General features: G+C 50.3%; 9 protein-coding genes across 9 annotated transcripts; 4 read left to right on the top strand and 5 right to left on the bottom strand.

Annotated features, from left to right (window-relative positions):
* Positions 1-839: 839 nt before the first annotated feature.
* On the top strand, positions 840-3,137 carry BO85DRAFT_379142 (dynamin family protein; the record flags this gene model as incomplete). Its single annotated transcript, XM_025656331.1, has 2 exons — positions 840-2,702; positions 2,760-3,137. The coding sequence occupies 2 exons, from the start codon at positions 840-842 to the stop codon at positions 3,135-3,137; spliced, it is 2,241 nt and encodes a 746-aa protein (XP_025512394.1).
* A 613-nt stretch (positions 3,138-3,750) lies between these two features.
* On the bottom strand, positions 3,751-8,832 carry BO85DRAFT_500438 (fatty acid synthase subunit alpha; the record flags this gene model as incomplete). The annotated part of the gene is made up of 4 exons (XM_025664120.1): positions 3,751-8,075; positions 8,153-8,610; positions 8,679-8,705; positions 8,759-8,832. 4 exons carry the CDS (start codon positions 8,830-8,832, stop codon positions 3,751-3,753), a joined length of 4,884 nt encoding a protein of 1,627 aa, XP_025512393.1.
* Positions 8,833-9,699: 867 nt separating this feature from the next.
* BO85DRAFT_500437 (cytochrome P450) lies at positions 9,700-11,533 on the top strand (the record flags this gene model as incomplete). Its single annotated transcript, XM_025664119.1, has 6 exons — positions 9,700-9,774; positions 9,821-9,971; positions 10,025-10,084; positions 10,130-10,348; positions 10,430-10,795; positions 10,857-11,533. The coding sequence occupies 6 exons, from the start codon at positions 9,700-9,702 to the stop codon at positions 11,531-11,533; spliced, it is 1,548 nt and encodes a 515-aa protein (XP_025512392.1).
* Positions 11,534-12,170: 637 nt separating this feature from the next.
* Positions 12,171-13,563, bottom strand: BO85DRAFT_500432 (branched-chain amino acid aminotransferase; the record flags this gene model as incomplete). Its single annotated transcript, XM_025664118.1, has 5 exons — positions 13,466-13,563; positions 13,383-13,418; positions 13,220-13,333; positions 12,521-13,167; positions 12,171-12,467 (listed from the first exon to the last, which is right to left on the bottom strand). Exons 1-5 carry the CDS (start codon positions 13,494-13,496, stop codon positions 12,171-12,173), a joined length of 1,125 nt encoding a protein of 374 aa, XP_025512391.1. The 5' UTR covers positions 13,497-13,563.
* An 817-nt stretch (positions 13,564-14,380) lies between these two features.
* Positions 14,381-15,498, bottom strand: BO85DRAFT_522841 (NAD binding Rossmann fold oxidoreductase; the record flags this gene model as incomplete). The annotated part of the gene is made up of 2 exons (XM_025665298.1): positions 14,381-15,106; positions 15,172-15,498. The coding sequence occupies 2 exons, from the start codon at positions 15,496-15,498 to the stop codon at positions 14,381-14,383; spliced, it is 1,053 nt and encodes a 350-aa protein (XP_025512390.1).
* Positions 15,499-16,455: 957 nt separating this feature from the next.
* Positions 16,456-18,163, bottom strand: BO85DRAFT_500428 (cytochrome P450; the record flags this gene model as incomplete). Its single annotated transcript, XM_025664117.1, has 5 exons — positions 16,456-16,609; positions 16,668-16,834; positions 16,889-17,203; positions 17,258-18,043; positions 18,098-18,163. The coding sequence occupies 5 exons, from the start codon at positions 18,161-18,163 to the stop codon at positions 16,456-16,458; spliced, it is 1,488 nt and encodes a 495-aa protein (XP_025512389.1).
* Positions 18,164-18,796: 633 nt separating this feature from the next.
* On the top strand, positions 18,797-19,681 carry BO85DRAFT_462143 (uncharacterized protein; the record flags this gene model as incomplete). The annotated part of the gene is made up of 2 exons (XM_025661829.1): positions 18,797-18,953; positions 19,002-19,681. The coding sequence occupies 2 exons, from the start codon at positions 18,797-18,799 to the stop codon at positions 19,679-19,681; spliced, it is 837 nt and encodes a 278-aa protein (XP_025512388.1).
* A 764-nt stretch (positions 19,682-20,445) lies between these two features.
* Positions 20,446-21,525, bottom strand: BO85DRAFT_379331 (FAD-dependent oxidoreductase; the record flags this gene model as incomplete). The annotated part of the gene is made up of 2 exons (XM_025656335.1): positions 20,446-20,994; positions 21,106-21,525. The coding sequence occupies 2 exons, from the start codon at positions 21,523-21,525 to the stop codon at positions 20,446-20,448; spliced, it is 969 nt and encodes a 322-aa protein (XP_025512387.1).
* A 950-nt stretch (positions 21,526-22,475) lies between these two features.
* Positions 22,476-23,059, top strand: BO85DRAFT_522840 (uncharacterized protein; the record flags this gene model as incomplete). The annotated part of the gene is made up of 2 exons (XM_025665297.1): positions 22,476-22,771; positions 22,824-23,059. The coding sequence occupies 2 exons, from the start codon at positions 22,476-22,478 to the stop codon at positions 22,939-22,941; spliced, it is 414 nt and encodes a 137-aa protein (XP_025512386.1). The 3' UTR covers positions 22,942-23,059.
* Positions 23,060-23,299: the final 240 nt, after the last annotated feature.

Genomic DNA, 23,299 nt, shown 5'->3' with positions numbered 1-23,299 from the left:
AGTGGATCAATTCTCTATCTAGCACGCTGGTAAATAGCATAACGTACGTCAATAATATGTCGATGTAAGGAGCGAAACTGATGGGCTTATCAAGGTATTTCTAGGCGCTATGGTTTGCCTCACCACACCACAGAATGTTCTATGCAATGAAGGCAAAGGCATGCTGGTATTTACGGGTTTGGAGCTTCCGACCACGAAGAATCGCGAGTCCCCCTCTCAGAACCAATAAGTACTTACTGTATTCTGATTGATGGGCGGCCACATATTTGCACAACGGTCGTTATCATAGCTGATGGCTGCTGCTGGCATTTCATCCTCCTGCCACATTCCCTCTTTCAGATTTTGATCTACATGCCGCAAAGATAGTACTCCACTGACCAATGACGAACGAGGTCAAAACAGAGAAAGTCGAATGAATATAGCGTTATCATGCCTCAGCATGACAGAATTATAGGCATACCGCAGATTACAACATCCAAATATACAATGGCGTCGCCTTAGATATGGTAGTGAGCATAACAGCCTTGCTAATCGTTGTCCCTGAGTTTGGTCAATTCATTCTGTCTGGTAGCACAGCCATACCGCTTTCATTCCGACCGAGTCAATCAATCAGACCAGTGGCTCTCTCGCCCTTGGATTGCCATGGCGCAAGTGAACATCATAACGGGACATGCGAGTCTGGAAATTCCGAGGGGCACACGACACAACATATAAGGATCTCTTGTTTTAAGGCAGACTGTATCCGAAAAGTCTGAGAAATGCATTGGAACTAATCATTTTCATTATCCTTTGTTCTACTTCCCGGTTCCCATTGACCACGGAATCAATCTACAGACACAATGGTCTTGAGAAATTTCAGCTCGGATGCCCTGGACAGCCTATGTACCCGGGAACAACTCGATCTCTTGAATTCCATCGACACGCTTCGTTCCCAAGGGATCAGCCACTATGTGTCCCTGCCGCAGATTATTGTCTGCGGCGACCAATCCTCAGGAAAGAGTTCGGTCCTCGAGGCGATATCCGGTGTCTCCTTCCCAGTCAAAAGCAACCTCTGCACACGGTTCCCTACAGAGCTCGTGCTCCGAAAAGATACCAATGTCGGAGTTAGAGTGTCTATCGTACCCCATCACTCGCGCAGCGAGGCTGAACAACGGTCTTTGGGGAGTTTCTGCGAAGAGCTCGAAGGTTTCGACGGACTGCCTCAACTAGTCGACAATGCCAAAGCAGCGATGGGCATCTCCACTCACGGCAAAGCGTTCTCGAATGATCTCCTCCGGATTGAAGTATCAGGACCGGATCGACCGCACTTGACCATTGTCGACCTGCCCGGGCTTATCCACTCGGAGACAAAACAACAATCTGCAGCAGATGTTCAACTCGTGCAGAATGTGGTACAATCCTATATGAAGGAGCCGCGAAGTGTCATTCTTGCAGTGATATCAGCGAAAAATGACTATGCCAACCAAATAGTCTTACGACTCGCAAGAGATGCCGATAAGTCAGGCGATCGAACCTTGGGGGTTATCACTAAGCCTGATACGTTGGTTTCCAATTCCGAAAGCGAAAAGATGTTCATATCCCTGGCAAACAACAGAGACGTCGAGTTTCGGCTAGGATGGCATACGCTAAGAAATATGGATAGTGATGAGGGAAGCTGGACCCTGGCCGAGCGTGATACGAAAGAGCGTGAGTTCTTTTCTAAGGGTGCGTGGGTGGAGATGCCGCCTTCATGTGTTGGAATCAATGCTCTGCGGAACCGCCTCAGCAAGGTGCTTCTGCGGCAAATTGCAGCGGAGCTGCCAAGCCTTATTGATGAGATCAAGAACAAACAAGATAATTGCAATCGACAATTGATCAAGCTTGGTCAGCCGCGAACCACTTTGGATGAGCAGAAGACTTATCTTCTTAGGATCAGTCAATCGTTTCAGACCTTGGTCAAGGCAGCCGTCGATGGCACATACAATGAACCATTCTTCGAGCGCGCCCAATCCTCTACGGGCCAGCAAAAGCGTATTCGTTCACTTCTTCAGAACCTTAATGAAGAATTTGCAGAGCGTCTGACTGTACAAGGCCACTATCGTAATATTTTGGCACTTAAGTCTAAAGATGAGGACCGCAAAGGGCAACTGTCGATCACGCGAAGCGAGTTTATTGATCACATCCAGGAGCTCATGAGACAAACAAGAGGGCGAGAGCTGCCAGGCACATTTAATCCGATGATCATCGGCGAACTATTCAAGGAGCAATGCGGCCCTTGGAAGAATATAACTCACCGACATATTCTTGAGACATGGGAGGTCGTCGAGAGATTTCTATCACTTCTAACAAGCTATGTTGCCGACGAAGCCACTTCTGTGATCCTCTTTGACAAGGTCATCTCACCCGCACTGAATCAGCTCAAGAAGTCTTTGATTAAAGCATGTGAAGAACTAGTTGGAAATCACCAGCAAGGCCATCCAATCACGTACAATCACTACTTCACGGAGACGATACATAAAATTCGTGAGGAGAGGCGCGCGACTTCCGTGCGCGAAACGATCAAGGATTTCTTTGGGGTTGCTGAAGAAAGTCCAAATCATGTGTACTTACAGGATGAGTATAATCTGGAGAAGCTGGTTCAATCAATTCTATCGTTCGATGAACCGGATATGATGCGGTTTGCATCAGCCGAAGCTTTGGATTGCATGCTCGCTTATTACAAGGTACAGTCAACACCCGAACGCCACGCCTCTCATATTACTCAGTACTAACTACTGTAGGTGGCGCTCAAGCGCTTTATCGACGACGTTGCAGTCGAAGTTGTGGAGGTCAAACTGGTCCAGTCTCTATCTGATATATTCACACCCCTCAAAGTCTTCGAGATGCCGGCTGAGCTGGTATCGCGCATCGCCGGTGAATCGGATGAAAACCGTGCCCTGCGGCAACAATTGAACAAGAAGTTACAAGTCCTTGACAAAGGCTTGTGGACTTGCCGACAATTCGCTAGTAGCCGTGGCATTGGAATGAGTGGTATCAAGGAAGGACGTCATTTGGATCCGAAGGAAGGAGAAGGAGATGGGCTTGGATTATCGCAAACTGAGGAAGAGGACGATATCTCCTCGCAAGTCTATTTTGATCAAAGTGACAAAGGTCTGTAACTACTCCTTACTAGGGGTAACTGTCATAGTTGACTTTTAGATAGTGTCTAATTTACAGGCTCAACCATCGGAATCTAGTGAGGACTATGGCGGGCCAGCTAAAGAGTCGCCTTCATTTGTACAGGTGAATGCTTCCCCGCCTGGAACCATGTTTGTATTTGGGGAGCCCCCCTCTAGAGCAACTACGAAGAAAAGCAAAAGCAAGAAGAAGGGGAAAAGAGCGCACCGTGCCTAATGTCACATTTCTGCTTTGCTACCCCCGACCACAAAGAGAGATTAGCCCAGTCGTGCACACAATCATCAACCGGTAGTATAACTGAAGGCAAATAGTATATTGCTGAATAAACTAATCATGAAGCTAAAACTCAAGCGTAGTTGTCAAGCCAGCGGCCGTGGTACAGGGACACAGCCCCTTTAGATATACATCCACAAACTCAAAACTCAAACCAAACAAGTGGATATATTCTCGCAAGTCGCAGAACGCCGTGCAACACAAAACCAGAAAGGGAACCTCGATCAGTCTGCAAGACCAGTCGGAAAGTAGTCCGATTACACATGAACCAAAGGGATATGGGAACCCATCCACTACCCAATCATCAAGTACTCCGCACCGTCATCCCGCATATTCCATCTGCCCTCGGCCGTTGTCAGTCAGACGCGCCTCCGGATCCAGCAGGACACGGAACTCCTGGTAACTCCGGTATGGCGGCGTCTCTTTAGCAGAAAACACCGCATTTTGTGTGATGCCAAACCGGAAATGCTGTTGCGCCCGCCTCTGTCGCGCTTCAACCCGGACCCGATACGCATCATAGGTCGCCTGGTCCAGCGTGGCGAAGAGATAGCGCGAATGCACACCCAACGCTTGCGCTCCCTTCTGTCCAAACCCAAAAGAGGTGACCGAAAAGGCCTTGACGCCAGTGGTCTGAATGCTGCGACTGGGGTAGACCAGATAATCGTTTTGGAGGGCTGCGTCAATGTTGTCCGCATTGCGGTTGCCTGGAACCAACCCGGTATTGAGCACTTGAAGGCCACCGTTGAGCATCCATGCTCCTGCAGCACCCTTCGAGTGCCCTGTAAGGTACTTCTGGAAGATGCCCAATGCAGGATTACCCTTTGTTCGACCCAGGTGATGCAACTGTTGGCTAATCATGTTCGTCTCGTTCTTCTCGTTGAGCACGGTGGATGTTCCGTGGAACGAGACCACGTCCAGGTCGTTGATGGTCAGGTTCCAAGTTGCCAGGGCACCGCGTAGCGGAGATATCTCTGGGTCGTTTTTCCAAAAGTGGTTACCAAACGTGTTCAATGCGTCCTTCTCCTGGATCCGAGCTTCGCGGCGTACATAGCGGAGGCGTTCATTGATCTCCTCAGTTCGCTCTTCTGCATAAGGGCTGGGACTGCGCTTGAGGTCCGCCAACTCTGCCTCAGCGATGTCAACTTCCATGTCGACGCGTTCCTTGATGTGCTGGAGTGACATGTTCAGTCTTCGGCGTCTGTATGAAATTTCCAACATTGGGGATGGGACTCGGTGTTGTGCCTCTCGTGCATTCGTAAGGAGACCCTTGCCGGGAGCAGGAACGGATCGCCCGATCTTGTCACTAGCTGTCCCAACCCATGCTATGATGCCCTGGATGGGAAGGCCCATGTCCAAGGCCAACTGGGCGGATGTGATCACCTGGATACCACTGCCTTGCGACTCGACGAATCCAGCACGGGTTGAAGCGGCCGGTCGTGACATCTCGCTAGGATCACGACCTTTCTCGATCTCTTCTTCACTACTCACGGTGGCCTTCATCTTCGCAAACTCATACGACACATCTTCGGAGAAGTCATCAAAACCACCGACGAGACACATCTTGGCTTTGCCGGAGACGATAGTCTCGTAGCCGGATTCAAGTGACTCGATTGAGGTTGCGCAAGCGCCGACCGGGGTGCGGATTGGACCAGTAGAGGACAGCAAGAGCATGTTGATCCATGCAGCCGTTGTGTTGATGAATGATTCTTGCAGGATGTCGTTTTGAACCTGCTTCTCCACGAAGCGGTCCTTATGCAGCTTTCGGAGTGCTTTAACACCACCCAGCCCAGAGCCGATACAATTGCCGATCTCAGACACATGCAAATACTGGTATATCTCGAATGGGTCGCTGATTCCTGCGCTCAAAAGTGCTTCCACGGTTCCAATGAGAGCATATAGCGTGGCCGGATCTACTTGACTGGCGAGATCTTCAGTAAGCCCATACGTACGGGCATCCCACCCGGTCGGAATCTGACCGGCGACTGCTCGGTCGAATCGAAGTGCCTTCGGGATCATGAGGCAGGCTCCCTTGAGCAGACGGATGGTGTACTCCTCGCCTTCAGGAAGGATCTCGACTTTATCGCCGTGTTCGAGTCGGAGTTGTTCTGCGGTTTCCTTGGACGTCTTCAACGGAGGCATATCCTCGTCGAGCACAACTTCCTGCAAAAATTTCTTCTTATACGGATCGTAGCCATCATTAATATCTGGCTCAATGAGCCGAATGCCGGTGTGTGCCAAGATGTGCTCTTCGAAACGCTTCTTTACATCGACATCGCGAATAGGCTCCATGGTCTCTACGACGATCCAGCCATGGTAATGCGGGTTCCCGTTCAGAGGTCCATTGTGATGCTTAATCAGACCCATGACCCAGGCCATCTCAATGCAGCCCTCTAGTGAGAACTCTCCATATGCCTCCATCTCCCAGCGCGTCCGGGCGTTGCCGTAGGGCCCGACTTCAGAGAAACCAGTGACAACAACGACGCGGTCGAGATCGACCATTCCGCGCAACTGACCAGCGAGAGGAAGGATTTCAGTCTGGTACTCAGGTAGACGAGGAAAGTCGAGGGCAAGCCTCGCCTTCTGTTCCCGCACCTGAGGTGTCTCTTCCGATGGCTTCCCAAGGGCAGCGCGCTCGAAAACCTCTTCCTTTGCTAGGGCCTCTTGGATTTCGCTGGTCTCTTTCTGCTTCTGGCGGATGGAATCAACAGCCTCTTTGAAATTTGGGAAGTGGCCCATGCCACCACTCAGGTCTGCCCGCACTGGTGTCACCTCGCATTCTGTTGCGATGGGCGAGGACATGAGTATCAGGATGTAGTGGGCCATTTCAACCTGGGAGAACGTCCTTACTCCCATCTTCTCAATATCCTCTGCGACACTATTATTGGCGCTCATAAGTCCTGTCCCGCGTGTCCAGCCGATAATCGCACCGCAGATCGAAAGGTAGGCCCCCCATGACTCGGAGCTCCAGCGGTTAAACAGCGTTTCAAGAGCAAGCTTTGACTCGGGGTACAGACCGTCACCACCGAAGATACCGTGGTTCGGCGACAGTGGCAGAATCACCTGTGCAGGATGACTGTCAAATCCTCGTGTTTGTTTCTGCTTCTTGATTACGCCCAGCAACCTGATCGTGTTTGTCAGCATGATGCGATGCGCCAGCTCGGACTTGGAGTCGATGTCTTCAATTTGACGGCCCCCTTCTGGGATGGCTGCGAATGGCACAACATGGCTCAGATCCCATCCGAGACCTTTGTCGGAATCATAGATGTAAGACACCAGGGACTCGAGGTCTCGCTGACTAGCCTGGTTGAATGGCAAGAGAATGAGCTGTGAACCATGAGATCCTTCTTCAGCGTAGAGCTGCTGGTACAACCGCGTCGTCGCGAGTGAGTAACTGCTGGTCGTTACAAGCACCCGAGCGCCTCCTCTCAGAAGACCGCGTACAATTTCGGTGCCGATGGAATCCCGTCCTGCACCAATGACAAGCACTTCTGCGTCTGAGAACGAAAGGCATTGGTTGTCCGTTTGGCCAAGGGTAGCCATAAAGGCTGCATTTAAGTCCGCTCGACTTTCCCAGCCCTGACTTCCCAGAGACTTGAGGGTAGCTGGTGACGCTGCATCGACGGTCGCACGGGGGACCTCGGTATAGTGAATCTTTCCTTGGCTATCGATGGTTGTCTTCGGTGCATCGACAACCAAGCGGTGGGCAGTCAACGGCTGAGCACCTGATAACTGCGGATTACATGCCAGCCGCAGCTGACGGAGGACATCGCGGGCATGAATCGCTCGCGGATCTCGCAGCTTCAGGCACTGTGTCTCCAGGTATTCCAGCATCTGCACGAGCTTGGGATTAGACTTCCGAGCAATCCGTCCCATGATGGTTTCAATCTCGCGGCCAGTCAGCGCAATAGTCCCCGCCAGGATGTGATGAAACATATCCACAGCGTCTTGCATCGCCCAATTCCAGAACGAGTCGTATCTGCGGGCCTTGGCTACGGACAACATGGGCTTGATACCCGAGCCGTAAACCTCGCCATGCTCCGAAATCCAGAGCTGCAGTTCGTCTTGAAGATCTGCTATGACCTCTGCTGCCTTCGTATTGGCCTTGTGTCCAGCCTGCAGGTCATTTCCAAGCAACTTTGCATACACTTCCAGCATGGCTTGGGCACGGTCATCCTGAGACTTGGCCAGCGCCTTGACGGCCGTCTGGTCTACCACGACTGGTCCCGACGATGGACCAGCTCCATCGGATGAAGTTCCTGCTGAAGATAGATCAATCTTCGAATCCTGAGCATACTGTTGAACGGTGTCGTCAAGGAAAGCATGAGCAGCACTAGTATCAGGGAGCCGTGCAGCAGGCTGCTGGACGGCAGCACGTAACAAAACTGCATCCTGGCGGCCTGTCTGTAAACCATATTTGGAAAGCAGGTGGGCCCGCACTTCACCCGACCCTAGGCCAGCCGGCATTTTTGCCGACACCATTCGGTTAACAAGGGTCTGTGTGGTCTTTCCCAGGCCTTTCTTCCAAGAACCGTGAGCTTCGATTGATTGAGCGAGCTCTGACAGTGGAGTATCTTCGGGGGCGTCTGGAATGGAGCCAAACTCGGCGCCGATGTCTCCGACGATCTCATTTTCCAGAGTGGATCGGCCTGTAGTGTGTCAGTATGAAGCCAGGTGTGGTCGTGGAGAAAACATGGCAAAAGCATGAAAGCAAATTCATTCTCACCTCCAACCAGCTTCTTAATGGTTTGGCTCAAGTCAATGTCTTGCAGTGGCTTCTTCAGTTTGTGTGCGATGAGGGCAATAATGATGTCAATAGCTGCGATAGTCTTGTCTTCAATATTGGAAGAGGCTTGCCGCACTGGAGCGGGCTGGGGTGTGGTAGTATCAGCTGCCTTGGGGGGTGTGACGGGGGTGGTGGGCTGTGAGGGATGTGCAGCAGGTGTGGATGACTCTTTGCTTGTTTGGGCTGGGGCGAGCTCGTCCTCGCTTGACTCATAGTATATCTCTCGTGCATTTTTCTTATGACTCCATATATCTCGTTCGATGGCAAGTGCAGCATCATGTACTTGGTACTTGGCCGCCAATGTCTTCTTAATCATGCCAAGCAAAGTCTCAGCAGGTCCGATTTCAATCAGTCGATCAACCTTTTGCTCCTGGAGCACGACGTCTTGTGTTTCGATCCTGTGGTAACTTAGCGACTGCACATCACTTTCCGGCTTGCCGAGCGCCAATGCTTCATAGTAACGTACCATCTGACCGGCGAAGCAAACTGGTACCTAAGAGAAACCCATCAGATGCGATGCCTCAAAGCAATGAGAAGCCAACTCACGCAAGAAGCTCCGTCAGCAACACGTATGCCAGCTCCCGGTGGACCCTTGGGTGAATCTTCTCCTTGGATGCCATGTTGGCTCTGTGAGACAGTGTGTTTGATGGGAGCCAAGAGGTATTTCGAGGAAAACCATGCCCAGGATATATGTCGCACATGGGCGCTTCGAAGTCCAGTTCAACACTAAGACACGCACTGTGCCTTGCATGAGAGCGTGTTATCTCCCAGCGTGCTATCACGGCTGGCTCCGACACTTTGGCCCCAACTCCACCTACGAGGCTCGGAGTTCGTCAGCATGACTCGCGCTATGGTCAGCATCTAGGAACCTTGAGCTGAGAGTATCTGAGCGTTTCAGTGGATCGGAATCCCTGAAATCTGAGCGTAAATAGGGCTTAGTCCATTTCAGCTCCGGAAGACGATTCGTATCGGTATTTTACAAATGTTTCACCACTAGTATTGATACGCATCGTAACTTACGCTTGTATGTTTTATATTCCTGACCGTATCTTATCATACCGATCTATGTGGACATCGTGCTGATCCTGATCCCTTAGACAAGATTACCCAGGTGGTGGCTGTGTACCCTGATCCTTCACCACGTTTTCGAAATCAGTGGAGACATGCAGCTCGCCACGAGGAATGTGGAGCTCATCGGCGTATTTGCATGGATGAGCCAGGTGGATTGTGGTCCGACGGTTGGCGTCATCTCACCCCTGCATGAGTTGCAGCCTTTGCTCAGTCCACTTCGTGAGAAATAGCTTGTTGGATGCTTGTCTTACGATGTCCGACGAGGCCTTGTCGCTTCTTTGGCAGCGACAGAAAGGCATATTACTTGGGTGTGAAGGTTCTGTTCTGCTTGCATCTTCAGCCAACGCTCTGTACTGAGTTCTTGTTATCTGTCATCGTCTTTGAAGCCTTTGGCTGAGCCTGGCATTGCTGGTACCATGGTCTTCACATCTACATTCCAAGCATATTGGCAGGCAGGCGTTTTAGCCATCTTTGGTGCTGCAGTTGCTTCGGTCAGTTTTCATGCCCCAAATCTATGTGCGTTACTTACATGCATAGACCTTTGTGTATGCGGTCCACCACCTATTCTTCCATCCACTCGCACACTTTCCAGGTCCGTTCTGGGCCAAGTTCACATGTCTCTACTCTGGCTATCATGCATGGAAAGGTGATTTGCATATTGACATGCAACGTTGCCATGAGAAATATGGTATGTCCTCTTTTCGTCTGGCTGGCTGTGCTTTTACTTACTAATTGTCGTAGGGGACTTTGTTCGCTATGCGCCGAACCAGCTCTTGATTAACACATCCATTGGGCTTCATGGTATGCTACCTATTGCAGCCAAAGGATTCTAGCTAATAGCATAAGACATCTACGGCTTCGGACGCAACACTCAGAAGTCCAAGCTCTACAGTGCGATGGTCCATCGCGCCCCGAACACCCTCACCCTCATCGACAAGAAGGCACACGGCCGAAAGAGACGTATCATCAGTCAAGGTCTTTCTGATGCTGCACTAAGGCGGTACCAGCCTGCTATTCTCAAGCATATCAATGAACTTTGCGGTGCACTTGTGGGTAGCAAGCCCAGTGAGTGGTCTGTTCCAAGGAATGTCGCACATTATTGTATGGTCCCGCCTTCTATGTCCAGATCCTTACTAATGAACGCAGTCAACTTCCTTACCTTCGACATCATGTCCGATGTCCTCTTCGGTGAACACTACAACATGGTTACAAGCGAGGAGCACCGCTACGTTGTCAAAGCAATCGAGGACTCGAACGTCCGGACATCCGTTCTCGCTCAAGCCCCTATTCTTGCTTTCCGGCGCTGGGACCGTGCAATCTTCGCGGAGTCCATCCTCGCCCGAAACAGGTTCATCCAGTTTGTGAACACCCTTCTTCAGCGGAGGTTCAAGGCGGCGAAGTCCGCACGGCAGGACGTTTTCACCTTCCTGCTGGACGCCAAGGATCCCGAGACTCAGCAGAGTTTGTCCCTCGCTGAGATTGGTGCTGAAACGACCACTCTTGTTGTAGCTGGTACATATCCATCCCAATGCCTTTCACTATTATATTGCTAACTTAAGTCGACGTATTCCAGGCTCCGACACGTCCTCCACGGCCTTCTCCTCCTGTCTCTTCTACCTCTCCCACAACAAGGACTGGTACAACCGCGTAGCAACCGAAATCCGGAACACCTTCTCGTCCCCGGACGAGATCACCCTTGGCCCCCGCCTCAGCTCCTGTATCTACCTCCGTGCCTGTATTGATGAATCTCTTCGCATGTCGCCTCCCGCCGGATCCGCCCTCTGGCGTGAAGTCGGCCCTGGCGGCGCCACCTTCGATGGCCACTTCATCCCCGCTGGCTGTGACGTCGGAACCGGTATCTACGCCATCCACCATAACGAGAACTACTATCCTGAGGCTTTCAATTTCCGTCCTGAGCGATGGATTTTAGCTGGTGCGGAGGGCGATATTGAGGCCGTGGGTACGGCTGATAGAGACAGTCTGGCCAAGGCCCAGGGCGCATTTAATCCTTTCTCCATCGGACCAAGAGGATGTATTGGTAAGGGGCTGGCGTTGGCGGAGTTGACGCTGGGCATTGCCACGATGTTGTGGAGGTATGATTTTTTATTGAGTGAGGCGAAGGGTGTGACTCTTGGTGCGGGGAGGAAGGGATTGGGGCCTGGAAGGGAGAGGGAGAATGAGTACCAGCTGTATGATCATATCACGGCGTCGAAGGAGGGGCCGATGGTTTGTTTTAGGGAGAGGGAGTAGTTGATGGAGCGGGTTGGTGGAGGGTAATGAGGGTTCCAACTATGGTTTGGTAATAAATATTACAGGCTGGACTTGAGGGAAATGAATGTGTCTATGTTGATTGTGGTATAGCATGAGGCGCTACGTATTTGAATGTAACATAGGTGACCGTATTTATGCCTGAGGCACTAGTTACATTGTGTCGCCCTCGGCGCCGCGTTGCAATTGTGGTTCCAAGCGCATTATCATGTTGGTCCTATGTGTCTTAAGCATGCCCTATAGACTCCATCTATCACTTACATTGTAGTTGTATTCATTTGTTTGATACACTTAAGTGTTCTGGAAACCCTGGACTTAATATAATACGCTCTTTTCTAGTAGCGTCACAGTGAAAGCTACCTCGAGCACGCCAACTACTATTTATCTATCTGCCAGTGTACCGGACACATACCTGTAATTATACTATATGACTTTCTAACTTGGGCAGTAGTAGTAAGCTGCAAACGTTCTCAAAAGTACATAGCTTCATTTCCAATAAGTAATTACTATACGAAGGAAATCCAGTATGCAACATGAATACGATCTGAAATGGTAAAGAAATATATACTGATTGACTAACATGACCATACATCAGACCTAATGCATAGACAGCCTATAGCTATCCAAAATAGATCTGATGAACACCATTTGCAATACCATTGGCCTTACCACCCGCGTACTTCTCATACACTGTCTCCGGCGCCTTCACAGCCTCTACCCACTCAGCAAATTCCTCTCCAGTCTCTCCCCGCTGAATCTTCCTCAACCTCGTCAACAACTCCAAGCACAACGGCCCACTCCCGAACTCAAGCTTCTCCCCAGTTGACCTCCGCGTAATAGACCGGATAGGAACTACAGCAGCTGCGGTTCCAGCCGCCATGACCTCAGTGAACTGGCCAAGTGTATCCCAGGGCACCTAATAAGCAGTCAGCACATGCATCCCTCAACGGAGAGAACAGATACACATACACTCCTCTTTTCCACTACCCACCCCAAACTCCTCGCAATCCCCTGCACCGAATCACTTGTCACACTATCAATAACACATTTACTGTCCGGCACCACCAGCCTAACCACATGTCCATCTCTAACAATACCTAGGAAGCTCGACGTTGAGAACTCATCCACCTCCGTCTGTGACTGACTGTCTAAATGCAAAGTGAGCGGGAACCCCTCTCTTCTCGCCAACTCTGTATACTTCATCACAGGCGCATAGTTCCCACCGACCTTCCCATGACCTGTGCCGCGGGGCGCCGCACGATCAAACTCCTCAATGACTAGCGCATCCGCTGCTCCGGTACCATGGTATGTGCCGAAGGGCTGCACATACACACAGAAGAGGTAGTCGCGGGGAGGGGTGAGGGCGAAATGCCCGCCTGCGCCAAAGGCGAGCGGGCGGATGTAGAGCGCTGCGTTACTGGAGTGGGGTGGCACAAAGGCAGCATTTTCGGATACGGCGAGGCGGACGGCGTCGAGGAAGAGTGTGTCCGGGATGGCAGGGATGGAGACTAGGTCGGCGGAGTGGGCCATGCGAGAGGCGTGCTTGTCAGGGCGGAAGAGGAGGATCTCTTCGTTGGCATTGCGGGTGGCTTTGAGACCTTCGTAGATTTGTTGGCCTATTGCGGTTAGTGACCATCGGAGGGGGTGTGGGAAGGGGAATTGGTGTACCATAGTTGAGGCCCGGGGCGAGACCATGGATGCGGAGGTAAGGGTCTTTGACGAAGGTTGGGGCTTGCCATGTCTGGGTCGTTGGGTCGAATTTGCATTCGACGTGGCCGTTGACTGCCTGTGTTAATTGTGGTATATGGCATGGGATGTGGATAGACCGTACCAATATCGGTCACAGCGAGCCCAAGTTTCGACCAGTCTGTGGTTGTTAGTGACGATTGTTGTGGATGGAATAGGTGGATGTACCAAGGTCGGCTGCTGGAGGTGCGAAGGCCATTGTGCAGGTTACAGTGTACTTTGTGAAGGGTGCGGACGGTGAGTATGGTAGAATGATTATGAGGATGCTACAGAGGCAAACGAATGAAGAGATAAAAAGACCTGAGAGTTACACTGCCGATGCGGTATCAAGTGCGTTCCAATCCACAAGTCCTGCTACATGGTTGGCCCCATGCCGAGTAAACCATATACGCCCTTCCGCTTTCGTAAATGCAGCATCCTCGTGCGTTGAACAGATAAGCAATCTGATACATCATAAGCATCAGCCAAGTGTTTTATCCTGAAGCTGAAGCTCTCGTGTTCGGAGATTGTTGGCACATTGGCAAAGTTGTAGTTTCGGCAGGATCGAGCTCTGCTGCAGGTGCAGCTAACCTGACCTGGCTAGAAACGAGATCTACGAATTGAGCGCAATTACGAACGATTTCGGAGAATATAGTTCGTGTCTCGCCCGCTGACGTGAGACTAGTTCAAATAGGATCCCCGTATAGCAACGTGCTTATCTGTGTTTCTTATGCTCTCTCTTGGTTGGGATTGAGTTCCGCGGGAAGCCGATCAGGCCACGAGGTCCCCGTATGGTATTATTATTAGTGCATTACTGTCATGTTCTAAGAAGACATTACTTACAGTACATACGGATATACCATACGCACTGTATTCCAGTCACAGACTCCACCCTAATTCAACGTCTGTCACTCTCAACTCGTGTGAAGCATCCACATCCCCCTAATATGTGCATCAAGATCCTTCAGAATTACGCGCACACTCGATAAGAGACTAGCAGGAAGTCCATGAAACATCAATAACGCATCGATAAGAGCAACTACCATTCAATCTACCAATAATGCTGCTCTATCACCTCCAAATTCCCCGGAAGAAGCACTAGACTCACAGCCTGGCCCCCCGCTCATCAAACCGCACCTTCTCCCCACTCCCCAGAGAGTCCTGCAATGCCTTCGCAATCCTGACAGCCTCCACCGCACCTTGAATCCCCATAGGCAGCTCTGTATCATCTAAACACGCCGCGGTAAATTCTTTGACCTCATCCACAAACGCCATTTCAAAGCGCTCGTAGTAATGCGCCGGCAACTCGCGTCTCGCCCCAGTCCGATCGAAAATCCCGACCAAGTTCTTCTGCGCATGACCATTGATCACTAACTTCCCCTCTGTTCCAATAATCTCCGTGGTATCTTCCTGCCCCGCCGCCATCATCCGCGAACAATACAGATACGCCACCCGGCCCCCATGGAACTCGATGATCCCCACCGCGTTATCCGCATCCCCGTAAGCTCTGAGCTCAGGATGCAGGGCCACGGTTCCACTAGCTACTACGCTCTTCACTTTGCTATCAGCCCCGAAGAACCACAAAATTAGATCGATGTCGTGGACGGAGCAGTCGCAGAAGATACCGCCCGAGGTGGCGGCGAAATTCACGAAGGCTCCGGTGGGGTCAATTTTGTCGCAAGTTTGGCTGCGGATGATGGCGGGCTTGCCGATAAGGCCTGAGCTCATCTTGGAGTAGGCATCTCTGTAGGAGATGTCGAGGCGACGGGAAAATCCGCACATGACTTTTAGCTCGGGATGGAGGGTTGCTGCGTCGACGACGGATTGGCACTAAATGCTTACTTTTAGTAAAGAACATTGAGAGGATGACGCTTGCTGGTTTGAGATAAACATACGATAGCGGCATCTGTTGAGAGGGGCTTCTCGCAGAGCACATGCTTTCCCGCTTCGATGGCTTTTATAGCTTGTTCGGCGTGCACGGTGGTAATGGTGGAGACGAGCACAGCTTCAAGGCCGCTGTGGCCTAGCATAGCATCGTAGTCTGAGTAGATGGTCACTTCATAGGGAACCAGGTTGGCCTCAGCCCATTCGGCTTCAACAGGGTCTGGGGTGAAAGCTGCCACCAGCGAGGACCGGGGTGAGCGGTGCAGGATGTTCAGGGCGTGACGTTTGCCCATGCGACCTAGGCCGGCGCAGGCGATCTGAAGGGTACGAGGAGCCATTGCTGTAGTGATAATATTTTCAATTGAAGATTGGATATTGATGTTGGGAGATGTGGACAGACAGTGACTGAGATATTTATATTGACTGGCCAAGCCTTTAGCCTAGCTAGGATTGAGATAGAGGTCGATGAGGCGTGGAGTGGCCCGCCTCGCTCATAGAAATAGTATCGGTTGATATACGCAATCTGTTGGGATATCGTGAGCACTGTTTGGTGTTCGAGGCATGCATGGGTCAGCTCGGCTTGTGTTGTACGTCGTATTTGAGATCATGCCTCGGGAGTGATCCCTGCAATAGACTAGAATATATCAGATCAGGCCCACATAGTCAGGCAGCTCAGCCGAAGTGCAGTACACAAATTCTTCGATAAAGAGGAGATGCCCCCGCCACAAGGGAGCTCCATTGTGGTTTTAAGATTGGAAAATTATTGATCGAGCTTACTCTTTACTAACAAGGAACCTGGTGAATGCTCCAGATTATGTCTCATTTGATGAGCCCTCCTTCAACTCTCGATTGAATACGAAGATAACGCTGATGTTTGGGTAATCTTCAATCCCAGCGAGCCACAACTTGTCTTGCAGAACCAGAAGATGAGCCTGGAGCGTTGGAACATCAAGAAAGTAGCAAAGTACATAGTAGACGTGTACAATCTAGTAAGCATTTGCTTCCTTACGTTTGTGCTGGAGCACGAAATGCAGAACGCTGTGAATAATATATTCAGCTTGCCGAGCTGGTATTCCTTGACACTTAATTCTCTTGTATTTAGAATAGTGAACCCACAGAACCAGGCGTTAACCCCACTGGACTGGCGTCGATGCGTTATCCCAGCGGATCGAAACAGGGCGACCAAATTGATAGCCAATGACAGGAGAGAGTCTTGAGAAAAGTTAGGGTGTTCGTAGACTGCATGTCGCTTAGGTCCACACGAATAAATTGAACGCAAACAATCACGGACTATCTCAGGGTACAGGTTTCAAGTACACTTTCAGCGGCCGTTTCTGCCACATCAGAAAGTTCTTCTGCTGGATCCAGTCATGGCAGTCCTCTGAGATGACCATGTCAAAGTTAAACATGATCAAGGCGAGAATGAGACGCATCTCGCTGTATGCAAGGCTATATAAAAGCTTAGTCACACCACATGGATGGAGCAGGAAGTTGAATTGAGACTTACTTTCTCCCCAGGCAATTTCTTGGTCCCACATGGAATGGTTGAAAAACGTCACGACGATCATTCGCGAAATGTGGGCTGCCCATGAAACGCTCGGGATGATATGAGTTAGGGTCGGTGAAGTGCTTTTCACGATGATAGAGTGCCCATTGGTGCATTGACACATAAGTCTGTGTAACATGTCAGAAACGTTTGGGAAAATAGGAGATCATAGATAGACCTACGTTTGCTGGTAAATAATGCCCAAGCACCGTGCAGCCTCCTCTAGGGCACATGCGCGGGAGACCGTTTGCTATGGGTGGGTACATACGCAGACCTTCATCGAGGCACGCGAGCATATAGGATAATTTGTTGACACTGATCAGGTTGATCTCATCTTGGCTGCGAAAAGTGGATCGAACTTCGTCCCTTAGCTTTTGATGAGCTTCAGGGTTCTCGAGAAGGAAATAGGTGACTCCACTCAACAAAGATGCTGTGGTCTCCGAGCCTCCAATAATCAGAATCTCGGCGTTAGCTATCAGGTGATCCATGCTCAGGCCCTATATGTATGGGTTAGAATGAATCTTTCGCAAGCATGATTCTTTGTAGCTTACCAAATCTTCCTTTTTCTTTAGCAGACTGTTGATCAGATCCGGTCGATTTTCGGTAATAGCTAATCGGCGGAGCATCTTAGTCGTGGTAAGGGCTTTATGCTTCTTCTGTGCGTCCTGGAGCGATTTTGGAACCAACCGCAATAGAAGTGTTTTGAACATGGGGTAGAACGATATTGACTGAAGTATAACTCCCAACCGTCCCGATTCAAATATACTTTTGATCCAAGAATCATATTTTGCATTTTCCAAACAACCAAACGCCTCACCAAATGCAAGATCACCAATGATATCAAAGGTGGTGAAATTGTACCAGTCTGAAAGGGCTACGGGTTGTCCCCTTTCGCTGTGCACATGCAACTTCTCCAAAAGCAAATCAGTGTATTTGCGAATCAAGGGCTCCTGATCTCGCATTGACTTCTCCGAGAAACCATGAGCCATGGCGCGACGCAGACATTTATGCTGATCCCGCTCTTCGTTGACAATGTGTCGTGCTTCGGGAAACGGTCGGTAAAACCAATCGGCTTTGCCCAGCTCTTCCTCGCCGTTCTTGTGGCCCATGATGTCCTTCCAGGCGTCCGGATGCGAGAACGCAAGTTCATCAGGTGCAATGCGGACAATGTCCCCATAACGATCATGGAGGTCCAACACATGGAATGGGAGCGTCCCTAGGAGTGCATAGTAGCAATAGGGAAGGCGAGAAAGGGCATGGGAGACCGGGCCCGGGAACCGACTGAGTGGGTGAAAGAAGACATTATAGACAATTTTGGTGACATGATAAATGATGACCTGCGTAGGACGGTTAGATTTTGTTTTCTATCTATGGCAAGGAAGAGATAATACCGTGGAAAGAAGTACTGCCAACCCCGTGCTACCGTCAATTAGAATTAGATTGTTTGTTGTGAGCATGTTTAGCAGTGTGACAACCATCCGCCAGTGGATGATAGAATATTCCATGTAAGGTTGATTCGGCCATATTTATATACAAGTAGGAGGTGCTTTTAATGGATGTATTTGGAGACATGCGCAGGCTGCCACAATTCAGAGTCCAGAAGGATCTGAGAATAGAAACGCGGGTGGAGGCAAGCAAATAAACCTTCAATTAAAGTTCCTACAGAAAAAATGGAAAGCGAGTTCGAATGCGAACCCGAACCCGAACCCGACGCCAACCCGAAATGTGGAACCCTGAAACACATTCTAACAAGAAGATCTGCACGACGTTGATGGTGAACAAGCCAACCATATCTCGCCAAAAAGCTGTTCCCGTAGTTAAAGTAGATCCGTGGAGTTCTGGACCAGCAAGGATATCCTAAAAATTGCCATTGTAACCAAATTCCTTCGTCTGCATCTCTCAGCAGGAAAAGGGCAGAATCAGGCATAGTTTGTACTTGTTACATCCGCTATTCAGAAGGTTAATTCGACTGCCTAGATACAAGAAGACGTATATATGTATAGACCAATGCGACGCTAATTCCTCGCGGTCTACATCTTCTAAGGAAAGTTATTCTCAACAACCTCTTCCACTGTTAACAATTTTCAATCATGATTTCTACACAATGCGAATTGTATTTGTACACTCCCAGCCTTGCATTGGCAATTATCGCAGTCATTCTTTTCTCTACCCTGACTACCATCCACATATACCGCATGATTGAGTCAAAAGCGTGGTTCGGCATATTCTTCGTCCTCGGTGGTCTGGGTAAGTAACCCAATCATGATGCCCTCTTACTTCGTTAACAACACGTAGCACAATTGGTCGGATATACAGCGCGATCCTTTTCGACGCAAGATGTCTGCGATAGGGACACGTACGGTGTGCAATCAGTTGCACTGTTGATGGGACCGACATTGATTATGTTTTCGGTCAACCTCACTCAAAGCGAATTTGTTAACGTGCTCGATGCCGAACAATTCTGTTGGCTCCCACTGGCGTGGCAGAGGGGCGCCTATCCCGCTATGAATGCAATCTTAATGGTCATTCAGCTTGTTGGAGGTTGCATGACTGTCTCATCCTCGACTGCAATCGTGGCGACGGGGACGAAGCTAACAATTGCTCTATACGTGGTCCAGACGATTTTCTGGGGATTCACTATGGCGGAAAATATCTGGATGAGCTATCGCTTGGGACGCCATCCTACAGCTGCTAGTAGCTGCGTGCTGGCTAACTGGAAGATGTGGAACCAATTGATCCCCTTGGCAGGCTCAATCATTGCCGCTGGACGCAACGTGATGCGGCTGACAATGGCGGGCGGCATTGAGTTTCTCGTGGACTATGAATGGCCTTCGTACGCATTTGATGGGTATCAAATGGTGGTAGTTCTAGGTGCGTGGGGAATTTGGTACTTACCGGGGAAGTGTCGTGAACTTTCTACTCGAGTGCGCTATACAAACCTCACTCGGCTGGAGAGAGTGGTGGATGAAGTGTAAGAGAGGTTTTGGTTGATTTGTGAAATTTGATTGCACGTTCTTGGTATTGTTAGCATAAGGAACGGGAATCTTGCTGGCGGAGCAGTATCCTGCAGTGATTGTAATTTGTACTTGCTCTCCGTGAGCTAATCCTACTCTTTTAACCCAACATTTCCGATAGCATATGTACGTAACAATGATTTTGGTGGGCCAGTGGGATACGTGATTGCCTGCTCGTAATCCGGAAGACCATTTCCTCAGAGACGTGACTCCTGTATATGCTAATGGCATATTTATCCAAGTGAAGAGTTTACCCTAGTCGATGGAAGTCTCCAACCCAGGAGATGAGAGACGCCTACATGCCCTTCGGTGGCGCCTCCAGGAGTAAATCGCCCTTTACTACCGAAACACATTTCCATTGCTGCCCTTACCGTTAACCACTTCAATAAGTATAGTGTGTATCGATAATAGTCTCGCATTAGCGCAGATGACTGATGACGGCCGTCTTCCTAAGTCAATTTGCCGAGGTTCACATGTCGCATAGGAATAGCATGCGGGTTGAGCATTTGGCACAGAAACAGTATTCAATCATGGCGTCAAAGGGGTATCGCTTGATGGTAGAAGCCTGATTCAACTTGCTCAAAAGTATATGTAGGGAATAATAACTGTCTGGTGCAGCGGGTAGAAGTCGTAGGATCTGATAAGCGGTGGAGCATAAATTACTTGCACCAAAGAATATTTATGCTACTGCAAGCCTCATATTGTGGTGAGTATCTTACAATGTTCTAATGATTCGCCACCTCGGCCACCCGCGCCTCAAACACCTTAGCCGTCTTCCTCATCATAGCATCAATGTCATAGTCCCAAATACGGTGAGAACGCCAATACACCTCATCATGGCACTTAGAGGCATCCGCCCCGACCTCATTATCCTGCCACTCGTATAGATTACCGATAATGCGGCTACTTTCAACCAGCCACTGCGCGCGCTCGCAACGAACAGCATCATAAGTCTCGAATGCGATGGTGATAAGAGCGGCATTCCCCCCAGAACCGCCTTTCGTAGCACCCACTCTCTTCACAGCCATATCAAGCACAGCGCATAGCACAGCCGCGTCTTCCACGCCACAGCCCGCACCCGCGCCGTGATGCGGAGCCGCCGCATGAGCTGCATCGCCAGCTATACAAACCGTTCCCCGAGAATATTTATCCGGGGGTTGGTCGTACGTATTAAAAACAGCCCATTGATCAATAGGATCGGGCAGCAGGTCAATTATGGTGCGCATGGTAGGGCCAAAGTGGGAGAAGGCAGCCGCCACATCGGCCTTATTCCCCTGAGCCGTCCAGCAATAGCATATGGCCAGGGTTTAGGGTCTGTTGGTAGCTGTCGTGCCACCTTGGAAACGGAATAGCTGGCCGAGGCTCTTATCTGCTGCGGGCTCCACAGTATCCAGCGCCTTGTGAGAGGTAACAACATCCTCAGGGAGTAGACGTGCTGGTTCACCCAGGAATTGGGCACGGTGACAGCCCTCGAATCCACGCTCGCCTAGGTAGATCTTGAAAAGCAGCTGTTCCTCGGTCTCCCGCGGGTCGGTACCGGACTCGTTGAATCCGTCCACCCACTGGAACCAGTCCGAAGCATTAGGCATAGCGACGCGTTTGAATGCAGCGTGGATATGCGGGCCGACCACTTTCATTGCCCATTCGGCGTTGAGAGTGAAGCCGATGCCCGCTCCGATTTCGTGAAAATCGCGGGCTCGCTCGTAAACGCGGACAGGGATGCCGCGAGACATGAGGCCAAGGGCCAGGGTGATTCCTTTGATGCCGGCCCCAACGATGGCAGCTCCTATTGTGTCTGTACTCATATTTCTGGCTTGTGAGTTGACGAGGCTGAAGTGGTAAGGAAGCGGCCTATCTGTCCCTTCAATATTTTGTGGTGGGGTACTGGATGCCCGTTAATCAGACATAAAATTTTAGTGCTTACTGCCAAGATGACAAGTGTGTTAATTGATGGGATTACTGAATTTAGATGAGAGTTTTGTATTGATTCATTATTCACAGAGGTTGAGTGTCGGTATATAGATGCGGAAGCCGGGATAGGGCCTTGCTCCAAGACCCTGACCAGCGGCCGGTCCAGTTGATCGATCTATTGTTCACGCCATGCAGCTGTCAAAACTCCTGTCTTGGGTTGCAGCGTGGTTCTGGGCCTCCCGGGCTACATTTGACCTCTAGGGGTTATATGGTCCCGGCCTCTCTTCTGGGTTGAGAATTGTCCTATCGTCTAATGAGAACTACACGCACATTACCACGCAGCGATGGACGTTGCATGGGGCAGCCCACTACATCGGTGCCATTATACCTGCCACCGAGCATGACATCTAGCATATTATCCGTTTACCTCGCTAAGCCCATACAACATACGCTGACAACGAGGTGGGGCTTAGATCTAAATCTCAACGCAACAAGACATCAACCTCTTGGTCATTGGGGCTGGCCCCACAGCTACCTTCGAGCAGTTCCGCCACGGCATCGCCTTGAAATTGCAACGGTGCGAGGGTGTTCATCTGAACGCGGATATCCAGTGACTCACTGTAGGAGGAGCGACGGTATTCTCAGACATTATCGATGTGCTATACACGGCACAGCAAGAGTTGGTGACCCCGTCGGCACCTTGCGAAAGAGTTGTGGGCATGACACTAGAAGGTGGTATTGGTAGTCTGCAGGGGCCGCATCGGATGCTCTGAATGCTATATACTACGGTCCGAAAGAAAAATTGCTGGAGTTCTTGGTCCTTTTTACCAGTCTCACCCCGACTATGTCCCGCAGTGTAACTGTGCCCTGTAATGCCCTGCTCGACATCACCTTCTTTGGTCAGGCAGCTCAGGAAGGAGAGACCTGCGCTAAGACTCAAGGTGTCAATATCTACAGCATCGGGCTCAACCAAACCGAGGTACCTGTATGGGAGTCGTTTATGGAGCAGTTACTGCATTTTCATCGCAAGAATCCCACTTACGATGGCCGCTTTCTCGTGCAACGGTATCCCATTCAAGAGCCCCTAGTCACACCGAAATCGGATACTGCCTATCCCCACCGACAGATAAAGATGCATATGTAAGGGGCTCCCAGCCACAAAGATTTAATACAGAAACTGACGCTTAAGCAGCAGCAACATTGAGGGACGGTATACAGACCCCTACATTGAAGACCCAGTCAACGCCTTCTTGCATGAGTCTCGCCACCATTTCCAGTTGTCCAGTGGCTTTGACAAACTGGCCGTTTAGGTCAATTATGCCCATGCCGATGAAGGGCCAGATGTATGGTATACCTCGGAAAAGCTGGACAACTCACTCGGCTGAAGCAAGCCTGAGGTCCTGCAGAGCGACTCAGCTGCAATAATGCTGTTCCTTTATTAGATGAGTCTTTAGAGCTGTAGGTATCGCTGTATGTACATACAGGAGCTGATTCTCGGCAATTGACGTGGCAGGTTTTGCAGAGCTTTTCTGCTCGAATCGTACTCCGCACAGTCACGGCGATCTTGACCAGGACTTTACGGTCGGACTATGGACCTGAGAGGGATCGGCATTCATTGCTAGTCTTTGAATGCCCAGACCTCGGACTAACTCACATGACCATAAGCTA

The sequence above is a fragment of the Aspergillus piperis genome, assembly GCF_003184755.1.
Source record: "Aspergillus piperis CBS 112811 unplaced genomic scaffold BO85scaffold_19, whole genome shotgun sequence".
NCBI lineage: Eukaryota > Fungi > Ascomycota > Eurotiomycetes > Eurotiales > Aspergillaceae > Aspergillus > Aspergillus piperis.
Note: the sequence above shows the minus strand (reverse complement) of the source record. Positions and strands in the feature narration are given on the sequence as shown.